Source organism: Beta vulgaris, chromosome 9 (genome assembly GCF_026745355.1).
Source record: "Beta vulgaris subsp. vulgaris cultivar EL10 chromosome 9, EL10.2, whole genome shotgun sequence".
NCBI lineage: Eukaryota > Viridiplantae > Streptophyta > Magnoliopsida > Caryophyllales > Amaranthaceae > Beta > Beta vulgaris.
In genome coordinates, this window is record NC_079210.1 from 46,920,701 (window position 1) to 46,941,543 (window position 20,843).

The window sequence follows — 20,843 nt, forward strand, 5'->3', positions numbered from 1 at the left end:
AAAATTATACAAAAATTGATATTCTGAAAGTATATATCGAGACGAATCTAACAAGACCCCACGCGACAATATTCTTACATAAAAATCATAGTATATAGTGAAAGGTTATGATGGTGAATGGATAGTGTAAAAATCTCATTTTGCAATATTATAGAAATAGAACGAAGGAAGTAACTTCTTAATAAATTTCGTTTTGCACTAAAAAGAAGTCTTCCAAAACATATGAGTATCATGTATATGTTAAACAACTTTATAATTAATATAAAGGTGTATATCTCTTAAACACAAAATTTTTTTATCAAGTTAACGTAGGAATCGTTTACACGTTTTCATTATAGTTGATATATAAACATTGTTATTATACTAAATAGTTCCCGTGCATTATGCACGGGCCTAAAACCTAGTTCTCATTACAAAGGCAACTCATATACAAAATTAATCACAAATACAAACTCCCAAAAAAAATTCATTTTTTTATTACTTGGATATGCAATTTTATCACTTATAGTTACTTTAAAAATGTTTTTAGATACTATTTGTAAGTAGTAAAATACTTCTTAGTCACCAAATGAAGGTGAACATAGATACGTACTTTTATAATTTTGTATTTCATTTCTTTTAATACCAAGTAATAGTTATGCCTAAAATGTCACCGCACGCATAATATGCAGAAAAGCTAGTTGTCTAACAAGCAAACCTTATACTACATCCGTTTTTTTTTTAATTTACTCACTTTACTTTGAAAGAGAACCAAGGAAAAAGTGAAAAAGTGCAAAAGTACGAGAGCGAGAGAAACTAATAAAAAGGTAGAGAGAGGAATTGAAAAGTGAGTGTAACACCCCGATAGTTCTCTATTTTCCAAAATATCTTTTTAATGTAAAACTTAGATAATTGTAAAAAAAAATAATTTTATTTTTTTAAAAAAAACTATCAAAGCCTGTCCAATTTTCTGGATCGGATGGGTGACCTAACAGGTTATCCCGCTAATGATCAACTCTACTTTAGAGGCAATTGCAGACTCTAATTGTTAGAGATTTATCTGTTCGTGCTTTCAAGGATGGCTTATATGTGGCAAAATGGACCTGTAAAATATATTTTCTGACCCGAGACCTGTTTTTCACATGAAAATATAAGAGTGAAACAGAATCAGAACACGAAATAAACCGGCCTGCAAGAACCTAAGTATGAATATGATCCGTACGTGAAAACAGCACGACCCAAAGCAAATCGAAAAATATGACGTGGACCCAACCCGAAAAATAATAATGCAATATTTTTCACGAACATCTAAAAAATGAACTTCAACTTTTTTGTCAATTAAGTTCATCAACCAGGAAAATAGAATATAGAATATAGGAGTCCCCTCTCTTTTTCTCTTCTCAAACCCTAGCCTCCCCTACCCCTTCTTCATCAATTAGGGGGCTGCCATGGACGTCTTCATCCATGGTAAGCCCCTTTTCCCCTTTTATTTCCAGTTTTTAATTCATTTTCTTGTTTTGTTCAATAAATTAGTCTCTCTTTATGAGATTTTCTCAAACCCTGTTATGGGGTTTTTAGTTTCTGTTTTGGAAATCTCCTTCTCCCCTATGGGAGTTGTGAGTATGGTTCTTTTGTTGTTAGGTATGAGAAATTATTTTCATTGGTTGAAGTTCGAGACTCAACATGAAGGTATTGGAATCTCGGATGCGGTCAACCTGATTCGATGAGGGTTGTGCTGTATTGTTCGATCTGGTTCATTGTAGTTTTTTCGAAGACGAATTTGAATTAATCTTGTTTAATTATATCTTGTTTTACTTTAATACCTGTTGTAGATGCCGTTTGGCCTTCAATTAATAAAATTTCTCTTTTTTTTTAAAAAAAGTTCATCAACCAAATAGATTTAAATAAATAAACTTAAAAGTTTCTAACTACGAGCAAAGTCTAAATATCACATGATTGTGTGACGATATTAATCCAAAATATTAATGTAGGTAAAATAACCTAATTTTGTTTAAAGAAAATGGAGCAATACTAATTTACTTTACTTTCTTTATAGTGATTAATATGTGTGATTTTTTTGTTACGGAAAGTAAGTTGATCATACCGGAATTGGCCTAGATTAATCCGACTTGGTGTTGACTTCAGCTAAAAACTTGCAGGCGACCCGAAAATTTATGGACCCGATGAGACGCGAACATAACCCAAACGCGGAACGAATACACTTCGGTTGGTATCCGAGCAGTATGTCATCTATAGGCTATTTAATTTTTTTTGTGCTATATGTAAATTGTAACTAGTTTTTTTGCCCGGGCGATGTCTCGGGTCAGTTACAATAAACAAATATGTTATTATTTTATATTTCATACTTTATTCTGCTACTTTTTGTAATTTTTAATTTATCCATTAAGAAATTGAAAAATTCACGTCATGACGTGATAAGTAAAAAAAAAAAAAAAAAAAATTTGAGTTTGAAAACAATACCTTAAAAAGAATTGTGGTAAGAGAATATGACATCAAATTCTCTTGGAAGTTACGTAATAAGATTGTTAAAGATGTACTCTCTCCGTTTTTTTAATTCGTACATTTTCCTTAAATGGTTGCTTTTTAAAAAAATTTCTACATTTTTCCTATTTGGCACACCATAAATTGATACGTTTATATTTGTTTTTCTCTTTTTCGACCCAAAAATACAACTTTTCACGTTTTCTCATTATTATACATTAAATGGATCAAAAAATACACTCTAATTTGAAAGTGACATGGCATAAATGTAGCAATAAAAAAACGGAGGGAGTATATACTTGTTAAGTCTTTTTAGTTAACTACAATTATTACAAGACTTTATCATATTTTATTTCAAACATTAAACAACAAAGTCATAGTGTACTGATGGTTAAGCGCTTACTTTTCATTTCAAAGGTCACGTGTTCGATTCCTTTCGCTTACACATTTTTTTAAGAGTGAGGAGTATACATGAACATAAAACATTTACTTTAGAAATTTGAGGAGAGTGCCACGTGGCACATAAACGTTCTTTCGCACGCCTTTTAATATATTAGTATAGACTAGTTATTAGGCCCGGGCTATGCCACGGGTAAGAAAAAATTTTATTTATTAATATAATACTTTATGATAATAACACTAAATACAATTTAACCTAGTGGTTAAAACTTTAATATATAAAATTATGCATTGGTAAACGTGAAAATAAGAAATGTTGAGACGGAGGAAGTATGTACTTGAGGTTTTGGGATCAAACTCTATAGGTGGTACAGTTTCTTGTTTCCGCACGCCTTTCAATATATTTGTATAGATGTGCTTGAGTACAGACTTACAGTTGCAGAGTACTTGACTGCTTGCTTAACTGCAACATTCATGGAAGCCTTGAGACATTCCTATCATTTCTGAAATTTATTTATTGACGAAACGAAACTTGAAAGCATTTCTTAACTGCTTTTGCAGCTTGCCAGCTCCAACATCTGAAATTTGAACACAGTAGTCGATATTCGGTAAGACAAATAATGTTCCCTTCGTATAATTCTGCCATCATATTATCGCATTTGAAAGCTGAAACTAACAAAAATTCAATAATTTCACTATCTTCCGAGTTTGTTGATTAATACTACTGTGTTAATTGGGAGGAGAGCGTAGACTGTCTTAAAAAATTCAATGCATGTTATGTGTTTGATTAAATGTCTCAATGAAGTTTATTGTCAGTATGACTATGAATCAAATTTGTAGTAGCCAACTTCATTTTCGTGGTACAAGTACACGAGTTGACGTAGCTTTGTGCTTGATGTTACCAGTGTTAAGGATTTTGATCAATTTCGCTTTCTTTTCGAATCAGTTATTTTATGGCAATAGCAAGTTTTCTGATCATTATATTGCAATGCATTAGGTAAGAGTTCAAATTTTCTTGCTAAGAAGGTAACAAATTTCATGCAAAAGCAACTGGAGCTGCTTGTAACAGCCATATATCCACACTGCGTAAGTATCTATTTGAGGGGAAACAGAGAATGGTATGTTGGTCCATTGAAGAGGAGCCTATCATTTACTCACTAAACCATTTTACTTCAACCAATAATTTCAAAGAGATCAAGAAATTTCATGGCCATCTACTTCGTAGGGGATTGCTTTATAGTTCCTTTAATGTTCTCACTAAGCTTATGTGTTCATGCATAACTATAGCATCCAATAAGAATACTCATCAAACTCTGGATAGCTTCTTCTCTTCCATAAGCTCTCTAAACCAAGTACCCTTTAACATGTTACTTGCTGATTTAAGTCGAACTGGATTCTCTTCTTTGGCTTTGAGGACGTTATCTTTGATGCACTTGCATGGTGTTCAGCTGGATAGTTATGCCTTGTGCAGCGCGTTGACTGCTGCTTCAAGTGGCAAAACTGTTAATTTTGGTATGCAGGTGCATACCTATATAGTGAAGGCAGGTTGGTCTGCAAGTGTATTTGTGGGTAGTGCTGTTGTTGGTCTTTATTCTAGAACATTACTCATTGATGATGCAGAAATGGCGTTTCATGAAATTCCAGTGAAAAACTCTGTCTGTGCAAATGCCCTTTTAGCAGGTTATGGCGAGACAAAAATTTGGATTAGGGGACTTGAACTATTCAGAAAGATGCCTTCGCTGAATATAAATTATGATCACTTCACTTTGACAGCAGCTTTATGTGCATGTGCAGGGCTCTCGGCTATTGGCTTGGGTAAGCAAGTGCATGCCTATGTGCTCCGGGTAACTTCTGGCATAGAAACTGATGTGGTTCTCTTAAGTTCATTAATTGAAATGTATGGGAGATGTGGGTTAGTGAGCAAGGCTCTGCAAATTTTTAACTTATCTGGACTTGAAGTTGGGGTAAGGCAAAGGAGAGATGTTGCTCTTTGGACTTCAATGTTAGGGTCATACGGTAGAATTGGGAATTATATAGAAGTAATTCGATTGTATCAGGACATGTTGGCTGAAGGAGTGAGGCCTGACAAGATAGCCTTTGTGGCTGTTATATCAGCTTGTGCTCACGCTGGCAAAGTTGATCTTGGTCTCTCTTATTTCGAGTCCATGATCCGTGACTTCAGGCTAGATCCTGGCCCTGAGCACTTCAGCTGTGTAGTTGACATGCTTTGCAAAGCTGGTGAATTGGAGAAGGCTTGGAAGCTAATGAGTCAGATGGCTGAAAAAGGGATTCACATTTCTGTTTCATTATGGGGGGCCTTGCTTAATGCTTGCAAGGAATGTGGAAATGTTAATTTGGCTAGGATAGCTGCTAAGAAGGCCCTTGTGTTGGATCCTCAAAATGCTGGAGTTCTTGCTTTACTGTCAAACCTGTATGCTAACTTCAACATGTGGGACGAAATTAAGCAATTAAGTGATTTGATGAAAGAGCGAAAAATAAAGAAAGATGCTGGTTGTAGTTGGATAGAGGTGACTGGTTGAAGTAGAAGAAATAGTTTACAAAGTGGAATATACTTGTTTGCTTCCATATTTTCGGGGAATCAGTAAGAGAAGTACATAGTTTCAATTAAGGGATTTACACCGATTTATAATCCTCTCAAGACAGGATAGAGACTTCGATGTACACTTTTCATGTTACATATCATCCGAGCTGATCTATGTGGATTATGGTATGTTCTTATGTTGGAATGTGTTATTTTTAGTTGGGGGGGGAAGGATGAGCAAGCGAAGAGTGAAGATGAGATAGAACACATAACGCTCAAGACACAAAGATGCAAATTGCAGAGCGTGTATTATTGAGACGCTGGATGAAGTTTTTATCAAGGCAAGTCTATCTTCTGGAGTGTCCACGTATGCTGGATAAAGTTTCTTATCAAGCCTTTAGAAGTAGAGAATTCTATCTCGTGGAGTTGCATGCAACTTTCTTTCCCTTTGAGATCTGTAGATGTATATCCTATTCCCTTTGTTCTTAGAAACCGGAACAAACTCTTGTCATGCCTATAACTTCAAGTTTTGCTGCAATAAGTGATCATGGATATATAATTATCAGTTTGCAAGATGTGTTCTAATTGGAGTAGAAAATCTCACATGCCACCATATGAAGTTGAACTTTCTTATGTACCTGGTCTGTTGTCAAGATCAAATCCTGTCATGTTTTAAAGTGTATAGCTTGATCAGTTTCTTTTTCCAAGAGTGATCAAATGCTTTGTCTCTTGACTCAAGAAAAATCAAAAAGTAAGCATCTTGACTCCTAAAATGTCCACAGTGAAGAGGGAGAAGTCACTCACTACATAATAATCTCCTTTGGTAAGTTTTCAGAGGCAGGTGAGTTCTAAAACTTGCAGGCTGCTGTGACTTGCACTGGCGTATATGTAGAGGTATCAGTGCTGCATAGATCTTGTTCATTAATGTAGAATTCTTTCATGTAAAATAGGGCTTCAATTGAGAGTTTAAACAGCAGTTTCGTCATTTGAAATATTATGCGTGTAATAGTAAAATTATATCGGGTGTGCAACATTGGTGCATCTTGATTTTAGCGTATTTGATATTACATCTTAAAAGATTTGACCAAGATAACTTGACGTCCTCTATGTATCTGTGCTTTGACAATTAGGATTGTTCACAATTTTGTAAGGCCTTGTTCTTTGTAGAAGCACAGTTTAAAGTACCCAAAATGTGGACTACGCGACTTAAAGTGGGGGTCAAACTTAAGCCTGAACATGTCAAATTGTTGATAGTGTAAATGATAGTGTTCAGGTGTTCTGCTAAGTAGCCTTGATTCAACATGTGCAAACGAGTTAGTGAGTACATTGAAACATGTTATTTTCGTTATCTTGGAAGCTGTTGCTTGGTTTCTGTAGCACATTTGTCTCTTGGATAATCACGAAATAGTTTGAATAGTCAGATTACATTACTAGTTATGGATATGTTTGGGACCTGATGTTGAAATGTGTTGAATATGTAAACAGGATATCCTGTGTCGAGTATGACTAATTAAGTGTCTAATGCAGTTTTATGGATGCTTGGCATAATGTCATGTGGATAATACTGCTGAACGGAATATGCTATTCAGCTATTGCATAATTTGTGTCTATAGATTTTGTGATGTGAAGCAGAACCTACTCACATCACTATGATCGGATCATCATTTTTTTTTTATATATCCAGGAAATCTATTAGCTTATAGTATCAAATATTGATAGAGCAGTGGTTTGATTAAGAAATATGAAATGCTTTTAATGAGAAAGTATATCATATAGAGTGTCAATATCTTATTTTTATTTAGAATAATGTAGGTGCAAGCTTATATCGGAAACTAAGATGACAAGTGGCTATAGTTGAGGAGCAGGAAGGACTACAGCAGTTAAAAGCTACCGCTTACTTAAAAATTTGGTGCAACAATGTAAGAGATTTCAGAAACAGAAGCAGAATACTTCTGTAAGTATTGCTAATAGGAGAAATATTTAGGTCTGATTGCTGGAAAGTCTAAATTCCCTCTAACTTTATACAGCTTCTGACTTCTATTATTATTTGTAGAGGTGCTTGCAAGTCTAACACATAACAGGAGTCATTCGGACTGTTGGTGCTTGAAATGTAACAGCTTGAAAACAAATTTCAAGTTTTACTGTCAAATAAACCAATAAAAGAAGTTTATGGTTGATTTCTCGCAAGTTTACGAGAATCTTAAGTGTTCATGATATTATACACTCTGGGCCTGCAAAAAAAAAAAAGGCAAAAGCATACGGATATGCTTAATTTTAAATTGTAGTAATAGAAGGTGGAAAGAGGTAGAGGTGTGTGTTGTACGAGAAATATTAATGAAGATAACAAATCAAACAACTTGATGTGTAGTTTTCCTTTTTTTAGTCCAGTCTCCAGTCCCTTGATAGAAACTTATTAACGTGGTACTTGATAGTCCTTTCCTCTTGACCTGAATACAGAGTAAATTCAACAATTTGAGCTGGATGTCCTGTATTAGAACCATGAGTTTCTTAGAAATTTCCTAACTAATTAGAGTTTTTTTGACGTAATAATTATACGTGATTAAGTTGGGGCCATTGTGGAAAACCTCCATCAACATCATAGACTGATAGTCGTCTTCAATGTTTTATATAGGCAGAGATTTGGAGACTTTAACCTCCATTATCAGCAGCGTTCCATGTGCTTATGGCTTTGCAGACGTGATCTTGTTATTCATCTGGAATTGACTATCAACAGGTACAATTTCTGATCCTTTTATAATCTTTGCTTTTCTGGAGTGGGCCAAGCTGGTAGCCTTATCTACTCATTCTAATTAATGCTTTCTCCGAGTAATTAATCATCTAGGTGCTTTATGACTTTTGGTGTCTCTGTTTTTCCGTTGTTCCTAATTCCTGGGGACCAATATAAGATGTAATCAGCACTTCTGTTGTCTGTTTATTTGCACTCCTTACTCATGCTGCTGTTCTTACGCTTCTTGTTTCTCCTCCTATCTATTCATTCTAAGTGTTTATGCTTATTTGCATTTGAAGCTGCCAGTAGATATTACTCCTTTGGTCCTAAAATGAATTTGACACAGATTTTAACAACTGTTGCTGATGTAGAAAAAAACAAATGAAAAAACGTGTAGAGATAGAAAAACAAGTTAGGCAAAGTATAGGGAAAGAGAGAGAAAAAGGTTGATGGAATAGTATTTTTACTTGTATATGCCATGATTTCGTTGTTAGGAGCTGGACTTTTTTTTGGAAAATTACCAAGTTTTGGGTGTAGTCTTTTGGTAAAACTTTTGATGATTTGCATATCCGAGTGTCTTCGGGGAATTTTCTAGTCTATGTCTGAGTAGGTTGAAAAATTAATAAGCTTGGAATTACATTAGGGTTAATTACTAATGAACTCTTATTTACAATGAGATTTGCGGGAAAGAGTAACATGGCTTCCATGTGCTCTTTGAGAGCTATGGTCACAATCAACCCCAAAGAAAGATATATCTTTTGATGTTTGCACCTGTGGCCTGTGGGTCAGTGTATTTTGTTGAGTAGAATGGGGGCCTCTCTCTCTTTCTTTCTCTCTTTGTCTCCACCGCTTTCTCTTTGAATTCTACCTCCTGGTAGATATTGTCCACAGAACATGGGAGAGTTTCTTATGTAGACAGTAAGACAAAACCATATGGCTCACTAGTAGTAATTTACATTATAGCTTAAACCTTAATGTTTTTACTCTGCAAACGAAAGGATGAAAAACCAAATGTAGAAAAACATAAGGTTGGTGAATATCACATATTCACATTTACTTAAAATTAGCCTGAACCTAGACATATTACCAACTAGCAACCTGTTTTGCATGAATATGAAATGGTGTCTGTGTCTGCTACTTTGCTTACCTTCGTTTTCTAGTGTCACTTTCCCCTATGGTGCTCATCAAAGTTATCCACAATTTTCCTGGCATCATGGTTTTGCCTTGCTATATTGTGGTTGACTGTGTTGTTTAGCCATATTAATTGATCAGACGAAGAAAAGGACGTAATGTTTTGAATTTTGTTCTAACTGTTAGTGATAGCAATTAGGATTTGGCGCAACCGCAAACTGATCTCTAAGATTCTTGCTTCAAGAAAATTATTAATTATTAAAATGGAATTATTTTGGGGTTTAAAAAGTACAAAAGAAGGTAGTAGGGTAACAAACTTCATACGTCAAATTAACCATAATACTTCTAAAGAGATTCCTGTCCATAGTAAGGTAAAAAGGTTTGGATATTCAGTCTTATCTTCTGATAACAGAGAAGATGTATATAGTTAATCCTCAATGTAAAACGCAACTCCTAGTCGCCTATTACTACTTCATACTAACAATGTAGTGAGCCATACATATATTCAGTCGATTATAAAATTATAATCAAAAGCCAGCATAGTGAATATAATGGCTGAAACATTAGATAAGATCTTTTTTCAAGGAGACCCAATCTAGATTGATATAATTGTGGTGCTTGCTTCCAGTAGATTTGGTGGTTGTTTTATCGATCTTGATTTCGGTAGTGATGGGCTGAACAGTTGGACCACGGAGGGAGGTCGTAATTATTGGATTTTTACCACTAGTTGTAGTAAATAGCCAATTATGCTGAAGATATGGGGATGGGAAGGTTGAGATATGATGAACTGGAGGAATCTCTTGTTTGTTGTTGTTGTTGGCGCTTGCTATTTCCGTCAAGAAAATCCAACTTACTTGATCTTACCTAGAATCTATTGAAGGTTTCTGAACACTGTAATGAGGTCTATCTTGGTCAAACCTGCTGTTTTGAAAACCCCTTGATGTTTATAAATTGGTTAAAAATGGATGAAAGCTTTGTCCATAATGGCTCTGTTTACAATGCAGTCTTTTTGTTTTTCTTGGAAGGGTTTCAAAATGCAGTGTGTTCAGGTGCTCCATTTAATTTTTCTGGCTAACAAATTAGGCTGATTTGGCACCTTCAGGCCAAAGACACCTAAAATGTTAAAATCATTTCTCAAAATTGAAGTACACGAGTCTTCACTTTGTACTGTTGATAAAGATCTATGTTTTTTTTCAATAAAAAGAACTTCAAATGTTATGTTTATAAATTAAAATTTGTTTTTTTCCCTTCAATTTTGAGCCTTTGGGTTGCGAAAGGACGTATTTAGCTTTTTTTTCAAAAAAATAAAAAATCAGAGGGGACGGATTTAGCATGTTAGATGTATCACTTAGAGACAAATACACGAGATAGAGAAATGCAGAAAATGTGGCAACTTACCATGGAGATTTTTAGATAAAGAATGACCATGTTGTGAATAAATATATGGAATACACTACATATAGTACCTGGGAAATACAGATATTGTTCTTCAGACTAAAGAACAACTTAAAATTAGAATCTCGCAGAAGAATCAGAGGATTTGATTTAAAAGTTAAGCTAATTGATAGAAATGCCATGTAATGTTGATCTAATATGGGTGAATTGCTTGGTAGTTAGTACTTTCAAAGTTTGCCCAACTGTAACTGTTGGAAGCAAACAAAATAGGATTATTTTGGTCAAGAAAATTATGATTAGAAGACACCTCAAGACTTGTGGCAGATTACACATGGAGAATTTGTTATTTTTTCCCACTGATTTCCAAGGAATCACAAGTCTAAACAATCAGAAAATACCAAAACCTCTGTTCCTGCAACTGTACCTTTTCAGTACAATTGCACTCTAGTCCGTGATTTCATGTAAAGGAAGTAAACAGGAGGAATCTAAGCTGGGGAAAGTAGTACTATTAATAGTTAGATAGTAGGTCTATTTTTTAATTGATGTAATGATAGTGCTAATAGAAACTTGAGTTTTTGTACTTCCACCTCCATGTGCTGATGTTTACTTAGGACTTAATTAGTATATGTTTGATTGGACGAAGAAATTTCCTGAAATATGATATCAGCTTGATTATTGATTCTCCATAGCTGTATATGTATTATGAGTCAGTAATATAACTATAGTAAAGAAGGACTTATGCTAATTTAAAATTTTAATCGAGCAACAAGTGATAGTTTAGTGGTACTAGCATCATCTTCGATTCTAGGTAGGCCTAGGATCGAGTCTCACCCCTTTCAAGAGTGAACCTCAATTTCCCCTTCGTTGCAAGAGATTTCAGCTTACCTTATTAGGTAAAAATTTAAGATTTTAAACTAACAGGTGAATAGTATAAAAATATGATTCAAAGACAAAGGAAAACTCAAATTATATTGATTGAAGCAAAAGACATACTCCATTACCTGATTCTGAAATTTTAATAAAACAAAATAATAGAAGATAATTAATCAGAATAAGGAAGATGCCTTAGGAATGAGATATCTACTATCTAGTTGTAACTCAATAATCATGTTGTGATTGAGGTAATTGCAAAAAGTGTGAGACAAATTATAGGCGACTCTTGTGGTAAGTTTGGAGAACCCTTAAATTTTAATATTTGATTATTTGATGATTACTTCATAAATCTTCATGAATTGAGTAGGGGAAAAGAACAACAAAGAGCATTTGAAAAATAATATGGTGTGATGTATTTCTGATTTTGTGTATATGTTAGTAATGTTTATTATACTAAATACTCAAAATTAGTTAAGACGAAAAATTAAGTAATTATCCAGAGTAGGGAAATAGAGGATATGAAAGGTGGTGAACAAAAATACTCTTTTTTTTTTTTTTTTTTAATGTTTTCAATTTCTAAACAAGAATTGAATCATGTTGTATGTGGGAATATCATTTATCATTTGGGGTAATTGTTAAATATAGATATTTCGTTAGTTCTCGGTAAGACCACCCTTTTTTGTTCCAAAGTACTCGTGCTTGATTGATCCAACAATCGTCATACCATTGTATTATATGCCCCATAAGGATAAGTAGATGATCTTTATAAATATATTTTTTTTAATTTTTTTACTTCTTTGGAAAATAAAAGATAGTTTCAGAATTTGATAGTCATATGTGATCCACCATAAACATAAAATTTACCAAATAAATACTATCATACACCTAGGTGTACCGTAAGTAATTGAGCATGGTGTACCCCAGACTATTATTTTGCTCATTTGATTATTTAGAACTCTCAGGTTTGTAGAGATTATTAATAAAGAAGAAACAAAAATAAATAAAATATTAAATTTAGGAGAAAAACAATGCAATTTAGGGATTACTATAATTAATATAAATTGTAGTGTTCCTTGGTCCAATGACCAATGGTCATGTATGGAGGACATGGTTTAAGGGGAAGGTGTATTCTGGATTTGTTTACCAAATCATGATATCATCATCTTTTATCCAAATAAAAGTGATCTATGATTAGAGGATCCTGTTATAGTGGCCTTCTTATCTAATCTTTCTTGCTCAATTATGAGACATAAATGGTTTTTCAAAATTGGTTTGCTCATAAGGGGCCACTACAAATAGTGATTAGACGAAGCCTACTTCAAATAGTCATTATACTTTTAGGATGGTAGATGGTAGTCTTCAAAAATCAATTACATTAAGAGATACTACTCATTTCCTCCTTAATCTATATTTGACTTATGCTTGTTAATGCAAAATTTTAACTTTTAATATCTTTTAAACATGTATAAGATTATAAAAAGTATATATTTAGAAACTATATGTCGAGACGAATTCATTAAGATGCAACTTGACTATGTTTTAGTGTCGAAATACAAAAGTGAGGTGGGACTTGGGAGTAATATAATGTCTTTTACAAGATTCAAAATTATAGTACCACACTTTGTGTCATGATGTAAATTTACTGCTAATGGGTAATGGCTGTGAGTTGGAGGACAGTAAAAAAAGTAACATCTGAGTTCAAACAGAGGATTAGAAATGCACCTGGAAGAGAGGGAGAGAGAATAACAGTGTAGACAGAGAGAGAGAAGAGAAAGGGATCCACATTGCTATTAGGAGAGGCAACAAAACCCAAATGACCCAAGTGTACTGGGATACCACCTTGTTCATAAGAGAAAATACACAATACTCCAAAACGCCCGTGGCCTGTCCTTTGCATCTTAATTCTTACACCCCACATGACCCCCTGGTCCCCTTTAGGCCTTTACTCAGCTCTATTCTTGAGCGACTACCTCATGGCCTCATGGCTCATTCTTTAAATACTCGTCACGCCCTTCACAACCCCCTCATCACACTTCTCATTTAGCAACAAATATAACTCATCACAATCATATCCCTTAGGAATTAGGCCTTACCCAAAATAAGAGAAGAAAACAAAAGGGATGGCACAAAGAAAATCCAACAAACTATCTCAATCTGCATTGTTAAAACAAATCCTTAAGAGATGTTCAAGTTTAGGGAAAAAACATGGTTATGATGAAGATGGTCTTCCTCTTGACGTGCCAAAAGGCCATTTTGCTGTCTATGTAGGAGAAAATAGGAGTAGATACATTGTTCCCATTTCCTTTTTATCACATCCTCAGTTTCAATGCTTACTTCGACGAGCCGAAGAGGAGTTTGGATTTGATCATGATATGGGTCTTACCATCCCTTGTGAAGAAGTTGTTTTTCGTTCTCTTACTTCCATGCTTAGGTGATTTTATCTTGGTCACTGTTATATGCTAAGTCAAGAAAAAAAAACTAAAAAAACAAGATGATGATAATGGATATTGGAGGGTCTTAGTTTTCTTGAAGAAAGATGGTCTTAAGATGAAGCAGCTGCGCACAGAGAGCTTAGCTTAAGCTCATGCATGCTTCTCTTTTTTTTTTTATCTTTTCTTCTTTTTTGACCTTAAATCTGGTCGTTGATGGATCTCTTTATTCTTTTAACCCAATTTAGTGGGTTTTTGTTGTAAGTGATAAGTACTGATCTAACCCAAGACCCATGAAATTATTTTCTTGGTTAGATTAATTTGTATAAAGTTCTAAGCTTTTCCTCACAGAGCTGAATCCTGCCCTGTGAGAGGAATGAAACTGTTCGTTCTTGCTTGTCAATCAATCTGTTCTCCTTGTTCGCTTTTTTTAATTGGGTTCGAATATTATCTGCAGTGTATTTTTTTTTGGTGTAGAGACAGTCAATTGATATAGCCGTAGACGTGATTTAATCCTATATTCCAAAACTTTAACCAACTAAACTAGCTATATCCGCATTATCTGCAGTCTATGAATGTTACTAGAGTACTATTTCCACACTATTCTTTCTTACCCCTCTTTGTAAAAACTTATTGGTTCCATAGAATACCCACTTGGCCCTTACAACATCAATAAGATCGATGTTTGTCATTTTTAAGTATTAATGTGGCGTTACATGCCACTTGTATGCATCAAAATTAACGGCTAATAGACTGTCTAAATAATAACTTATATTGATGCTTCTTCTCTTGAAAAAAAATATCATTTAAGATCTTAGATGTGTCTTACAGCTCTTTTCTCCTTGATACCGTCTACATCCTGTTTGACATGGTGGTTAAGTAATAAATTCATAGGTATCTTATTGGAAAAAGAAAATCCAATATGAATATGTATGGTAATGCTTTTTTATCCTAAAATATTCAGTGTCGTTTGAACAAATTTTCGTTAATCAATTATCTGTTAAATTATTTTCTTTCTAGGTGGTATTGAGAATTTCATGTACAAAGATACATGTTCGAGAATGGAGCTTCATTGATATTGATATTGATATTGATATTGATATCGAACTTTGTACTACGTACTATGTAAAATATAACAACATATAATTTGATTATACTATTAGCTAGCAGATGAGGCCTTAGTATTTTTAATTATAAGTGGCAAAATGGTATTCAAATCGAATTGATTTGGTTCCAAGTCTCTAACTTCTTAAAAAAAACAGTTAAAGTACTGAATAGGACCCTAGTAGGAAGCTTCAATAGTTAGACTAGTGCTTGATATCTCATATCTGAAGATAGTCAAAGAAATATTTGGGTATCTTGGCATAGGAGAATGAGAAAGTATATGCGCATATTCGGTATGGGCTAACGGTATTCATACCGGGGTATGTTAGTAATTTTGTTAGAAAAAGACAAAAAAAGTTGACTTAGACAACTTTGATCATGTTGGAGAGATATCAGATCAATTATTATATGAATCAAATCAACTACAATGTGAATCAGATCAACTATAATGTAAATCAGATCATGAATATATGTAAGTAAAAACCCAAAAAAAAAAATATAAAAAAAATATAAAAAGAAGGAAAAGTTGTATTTATTTACAACTTTGCCCCGGTGTTTACAAATACCGGGTATGTGCGCTCATAGGAGAATACATGTATAGCTACGAAAATCATTGCTATAGTAGTTGTTTTGGTAATCCTAGGAGAGAAAAATGAAAAAGGGGAGAAGGTGTAGGTCAGTAGGTAGTTGTTCACTTGTTCCTGTTAAAGAACAGTAGTTTCTCGGGAATTTGTCTCAGCTTTTATGTACAGAACAAATTTTATAAAAATAATTAGTGGATGCTATTTGCTATGGTCTTCCTTGAGAAAGTTACCTGGAAATTGGAATCTGGATGTGTTTTATAATGGGTAATTTAGGCCACCGGCATTCCAAGACAACTTGTTTGTCCAATTCACTTCCTTTTGTACTTGTTGTGAATTCATAATTCATATTCATATGGGTTATTGCCCAAATATGGGGGTGCTTATAATATGGGTAGTTACCCAAATATGTATATGGGGGCTGGGCCTGGGGCTGCTTAGGAAACTACTAGTCTTACATGCACGCAATGCGTGCGAACGCGTGATAACAAATAAAGTAGAAAAAATAAAATTAATTGGATAGAAAAACTATCTTTACATTTTATTTTCTCAAAAAACTGATATTGAGTTTAAATGTCCTACTTTTCCCCCATTTTTTCGTTCAAATGAAACAGTTAGTTATCCTCTTTTTTTTGTTTTTTCTTTTTTTCCTTTTTCTATTTTTTGGTGTCCCCCATGTGTTGTCTTATATACTCCCTCCGTTTTTTTTATTTGCTACATTTGAGTTTACACAAGAATTTAGGAGATGTCATTTTCATGCTTTTTAAATGTACTTTTTGACCCCTTTAGCATTAAATAGGATGGGAAAAGAGAAAAAAGTAGTACTTTTTGGTGGAAAAAGGAGAAAAAAAATAATACTATTACTTTTTGGTGGGCCAAGTCTCCTAATAAGAAAATGTAGCAAATAAAAAAAAACAACCCTTTTTGAAAAATGTAGCAAATAAAAAAAAAAAGCAGAGGGGGTAATAGAGAATAGAGATACACCTTTATTTCCAAATGATAAATCAATTTCCCTCCATTTCACTGCATTATTAATCCCTTTAAAGTATGACTCAATATGTCTACTATAAAGTACCAATATTTTTTTATCATAAAGTGATTAAGGTTAGCTTCAACTGTTGAAAAATTGAGATCTAGTTGCATTAAATTTTCAACAATAATATGGTCCGACTCCGACCTTATAGTAAAATGAAGGGTTGATGGATGATGATAGGACGAGAAAAAAGCTTTCACCCCTACCCTATTCAATCTATGTCTTCACTGAATTGTAGCTTTTTGTATTTGGAGGATATGATAATGAAATTTCAGTCATAATAATTTTAATTTCTTTTTGTACCATCAATTATTCAAATTGCTGAGCTATACTTGTGGTGGACTGCTGCTTTATGGCCTTCAAATTACTATCGAACTTCCACTTTCATGGATGGATCTTTGATTTTGTGGGTGATATTAGTTTAAGAATCTAATTTTTGATAAGAATTTGTTTTGCAGGTACCACTTTTTTTTAACTCATTGTCAATGCGTTGTGCAAGAGGAGCCCACTTTATTGATGGAAGTTGGAAAAACCAAAATAAAAAGATGGTTTTTTTTGAAAGTGATCATTCGGTTGAGTATTGTTGGGTATACTGCAGATTCTGTTGAAGGTTAGATTTATGTTCACTCACCTTATTTTAGATCAAATTAGATCAGATCAAATCAGATCTGATCAAATTAGCTTGTAACAAGATTTGAACTTGTGATCTCTTGCTACTACATAATTACCATCTCAACTAACTTCTAGTCATGCTTTAAGGGTCCACATTATTATATTTGTACTTTTTAGATGTTGAATTTTTCTTAATATATTTTAATGGAAATGATAAATAAAAACATATCAAGTTCGAAAAACAATACCAATGTGGGGCAACATACGGGTCCAAATACTAGTCTATACAAATATATTAAAAGGCGTGCAAAAACAAGAAACTGTGACACATGGCGCTTTCCGTAGGGAGTTTTAGTTCAGGTAATCCATGTATAATATAAAAAATTAAGAAATTGCATTGTATAAGGTTTGATCACGAGATCTCAAGTGCATATACTAAAGTTCTAACCTCTAGGCTAAGTTGTATTTAGTGTTATTATCATAAAGTATTATATTAATAAATGATTTTTTTTTTACTCGGGGCATAGTCCAGGCCTAATAACTAGTTTATTATTAAAAGTTGTGCGTATTAATAAAACGATAATAATAGTAATACTAGTAATAAAATACAAAGTAATAATACTATTAGTATAATATGTTTTATAAAAGATAACTTCAGATCAAATCAGATCAGATTACAAAAAATGAGTTTAGATCATATGTGATAAGTTCAGATCAATAAAATTCAGGTGAATTAAATATAGCCTAAATCATAAACATATTTGTTTAGTAACTTTTTATCCTTTTTGTTTTATCCCTACATTATTTTTCTCTTAGTTTTTCCCACAGCCACAAGTGAAAGTAGAGATGGCCAACAGTGCGGGCCAATCCAGCCCATCTGGCCCAGCCCACCTCGTGGGCCGTGTGGGCCGGGCCAGCAAAAAGCCCGGTCCAGCCCTGTTCGAACCGTGAAATTGGTGGGTGGGCCGTGGGTCAGATTTCTTGAGCCCATCCCACTAAAGCCCACTACTAAAACCGCCCAGTCCGAACCATGAAACCGGTCCAACCCGGCCCATGAACCAGACCAGCCCAATCCAAGTAAATATTGAACCAAATTGTGTATATTTTAATCGAATTGTATATATTCTAATCAAATTGCATATATTATTATTCAATAAAATTTAAAAATAATGAAATTATTCATTAATATTAATATTTGTATATATTTTTAATTCATTTTAAAGATTTTATATAACAATAATGAATAATTTCAATGATTAAATAATTTTGCAAAAAAAGTTATCATGCCGGCCCGTCAGCCCGGTTCAGCCCACCAAATCCACGAACCGTGAAAACCGGTAACAGATCGGTGTGGGCCAAGATTTTTCAGCCCACGGACCAGCCCGCCCAGCCCATGAATTTCACGGTCCGGTCCCGGGCCGTGAAATCTCAGCCCAGCCCACTACGGCCCATGGTCCGGCCCGTCCAGCCCGCACCAGTGGCCATCACTAAGTGAAAGATAACCATTATAGCCTGAAATGCAGATATAAAGGTGAATTCCCTTGAAGTAGTGCGGTAGTGCCTGACCAATATAGGTCCCCTGTCTTTTACATTATTACCTTATTTGTAATTGGAGAAGTTTGAGCACCCTGAAATATACTGTAAGACACAAGACCTGGAATCTATCCTGTAGTGAAACACAATGTGTGGAGAAGTTTACTTCAAGCACTTTTTTTTACAATGTGGTGATGATGTGGGTGGGGGAGTTTGAACATGTGACTTATGCTTTGTTTGGTTAGAGAAAGTTTACATAAGGAAAATTGCACCTTAATATTAGGTAGATGGGACTTGGGAGGAGGGAAAGATGAAGGTACGATCTACGGAAATGAGGCATAGGGGGAAAAGGTGACATTCTTTCAGGCCTTGTTTGGTTGACAAAACAAATCATGGGAAGTGCAAATTCCTATGAAGTAGAAGTATATAAAGATGTTTGGTTGGCAAAATCATGGGAATTTGCACTTTTTAGGAAGTTCTACTTCCTCCAAAATGGAGGAAGCTACTTACTTAGGTCCTCCTAGGTAAGTAGAGCTTCCAATAGGAAGTTCTACTTCCCATTATCAACCAAACACAATTTTACACTTCCTAGGAATTTCAAATACATGGAAAAAATAACTTACTAGGAAGTATGACTTCCTATATATAACCAAACAAGGCCTCATTTAAGAAGTCTTTTACTCTAAGAAGAGCTATTATTCACTTTCAACATACCAAATAGAGGCAAACAAGAAATTTACTTACAAAATATTTCGAGCCAAACCAAATATTATTCCAGTGGGCCTAAATAAGCCCTAATTCTCAAGTTTTTGGGTCTCAGGTTAGTTGCAACAAACAAATATATTATTATTTTTTATTTCATAATTTATATTGCTACTTTTCGTATTTTTTGTCCATTAAGAAATTGAAAAATTTATGTCACGACGTGATAAGTAAAAAAAATTGAAAGCTTTGAGTTTGAAAACAATACCTTAAAAGGAATTGTGGTAAGAGAATATGACATCAATATTCTCTTGTAAGTGTATTGATGGTTAAGCTGTTACTTTATATTTCAAAGGTCACGTGCTCAATACTTTGCAATTACACTTTTTTTAAAAAAAAGTGAGGAGTACGCATGCACATAAAACATTTGCATTAGAAATTTGAGGAGAGTATCACGTGGCACATAGACTTTCTTCCGCACGCCTTTTAATATATTTGTACTAGCCTTCTGTGCACGCGATGCGTGCGAGGATATTACATCCAAATGAATTATGATGGGTTGGTTTGGGTTATTTTTATTTTGAGCAATAAAACTTGTGCACTGAATGTCCGATTTAATTTAGGAGGATTTTTTTTAAAAAAAAAAACTTGCTTATTAACCGGAAACAGTTGGTCCATGTACATATTTGCCACTTAAATCGGTGAAGAGTAATTTTTCTCCTTTTCTAAATGTTCACACTTTGAGTTTCAATTATATTTGAAATGAAATTTAAAATTTTCATACACAATCTGATTTTGCATGAAATGGTCATTTTAATTTTTCTCCTTTTCTAAATTTTAACACTTTGAGTTTCAATTATAATTGAAATGAAATTTTAAGTTTTTCATACACAATCTGATTTCCATGAAATGGGCTTTTTAATTTTTCTCCTTTTCTAAATTTTAACACTTTGAGTTTCAATTATATTGAAATGAAATTTTAAAATTTTCATACACAATCTGATTTCGCATGAAATGGTTTTTGTAATTAATGTAATTCTTTTTTTCTAAAAATGGATTTTTGCAAAAGTTGTTCGCAAAAAGGTTTGATATTGTTTTGTTTTTCAAAATTTATTTCTGAACATGGATATTTTGCAAAAGTTTTGGGCAAAAATTTTATATTGGAAGTTTTTAAAAAAGAACTAAATGTGTCATAAATGAATCAAATTTCATACACATCTTATTTTCTGATTTTATATGAAAATGAATCAAATTTAAGTCTAATTATATAAAATTCCTCTTCAACTAATGGCTATTATCT

General features: G+C 33.7%; 2 protein-coding genes and 1 long non-coding RNA gene across 3 annotated transcripts; all 3 read left to right on the forward strand.

Moving 5' to 3' along the window:
* The first annotated feature begins 3,296 nt into the window (after positions 1-3,296).
* On the forward strand, positions 3,297-6,007 carry LOC104883112 (pentatricopeptide repeat-containing protein At3g14330). The gene is made up of 2 exons (XM_010667566.4): positions 3,297-3,488; positions 3,878-6,007. The coding sequence occupies exon 2, from the start codon at positions 3,996-3,998 to the stop codon at positions 5,418-5,420; it is 1,425 nt and encodes a 474-aa protein (XP_010665868.1). The 5' UTR covers positions 3,297-3,488; positions 3,878-3,995; the 3' UTR covers positions 5,421-6,007.
* A 1,383-nt stretch (positions 6,008-7,390) lies between these two features.
* On the forward strand, positions 7,391-17,493 carry LOC125493172 (uncharacterized). The gene is made up of 2 exons (XR_007269682.1): positions 7,391-8,156; positions 17,155-17,493. It is a non-coding gene; the product is annotated as an uncharacterized LOC125493172 (long non-coding RNA).
* On the forward strand, positions 13,215-14,381 carry LOC104883114 (auxin-responsive protein SAUR50). Its single transcript, XM_010667567.4, has one exon. The coding sequence runs from the start codon at positions 13,670-13,672 to the stop codon at positions 13,982-13,984; it is 315 nt and encodes a 104-aa protein (XP_010665869.1). The 5' UTR covers positions 13,215-13,669; the 3' UTR covers positions 13,985-14,381.
* Positions 17,494-20,843: the final 3,350 nt, after the last annotated feature.

Coding starts and splice junctions, on each gene's coding strand:
- LOC104883112 (XM_010667566.4), top strand. CDS start 3,996: ATGGTATGTTGGTCCATTGAAGAGGAGCCTATCATTTACTCACTAAAC.
- LOC104883114 (XM_010667567.4), top strand. CDS start 13,670: ATGGCACAAAGAAAATCCAACAAACTATCTCAATCTGCATTGTTAAAA.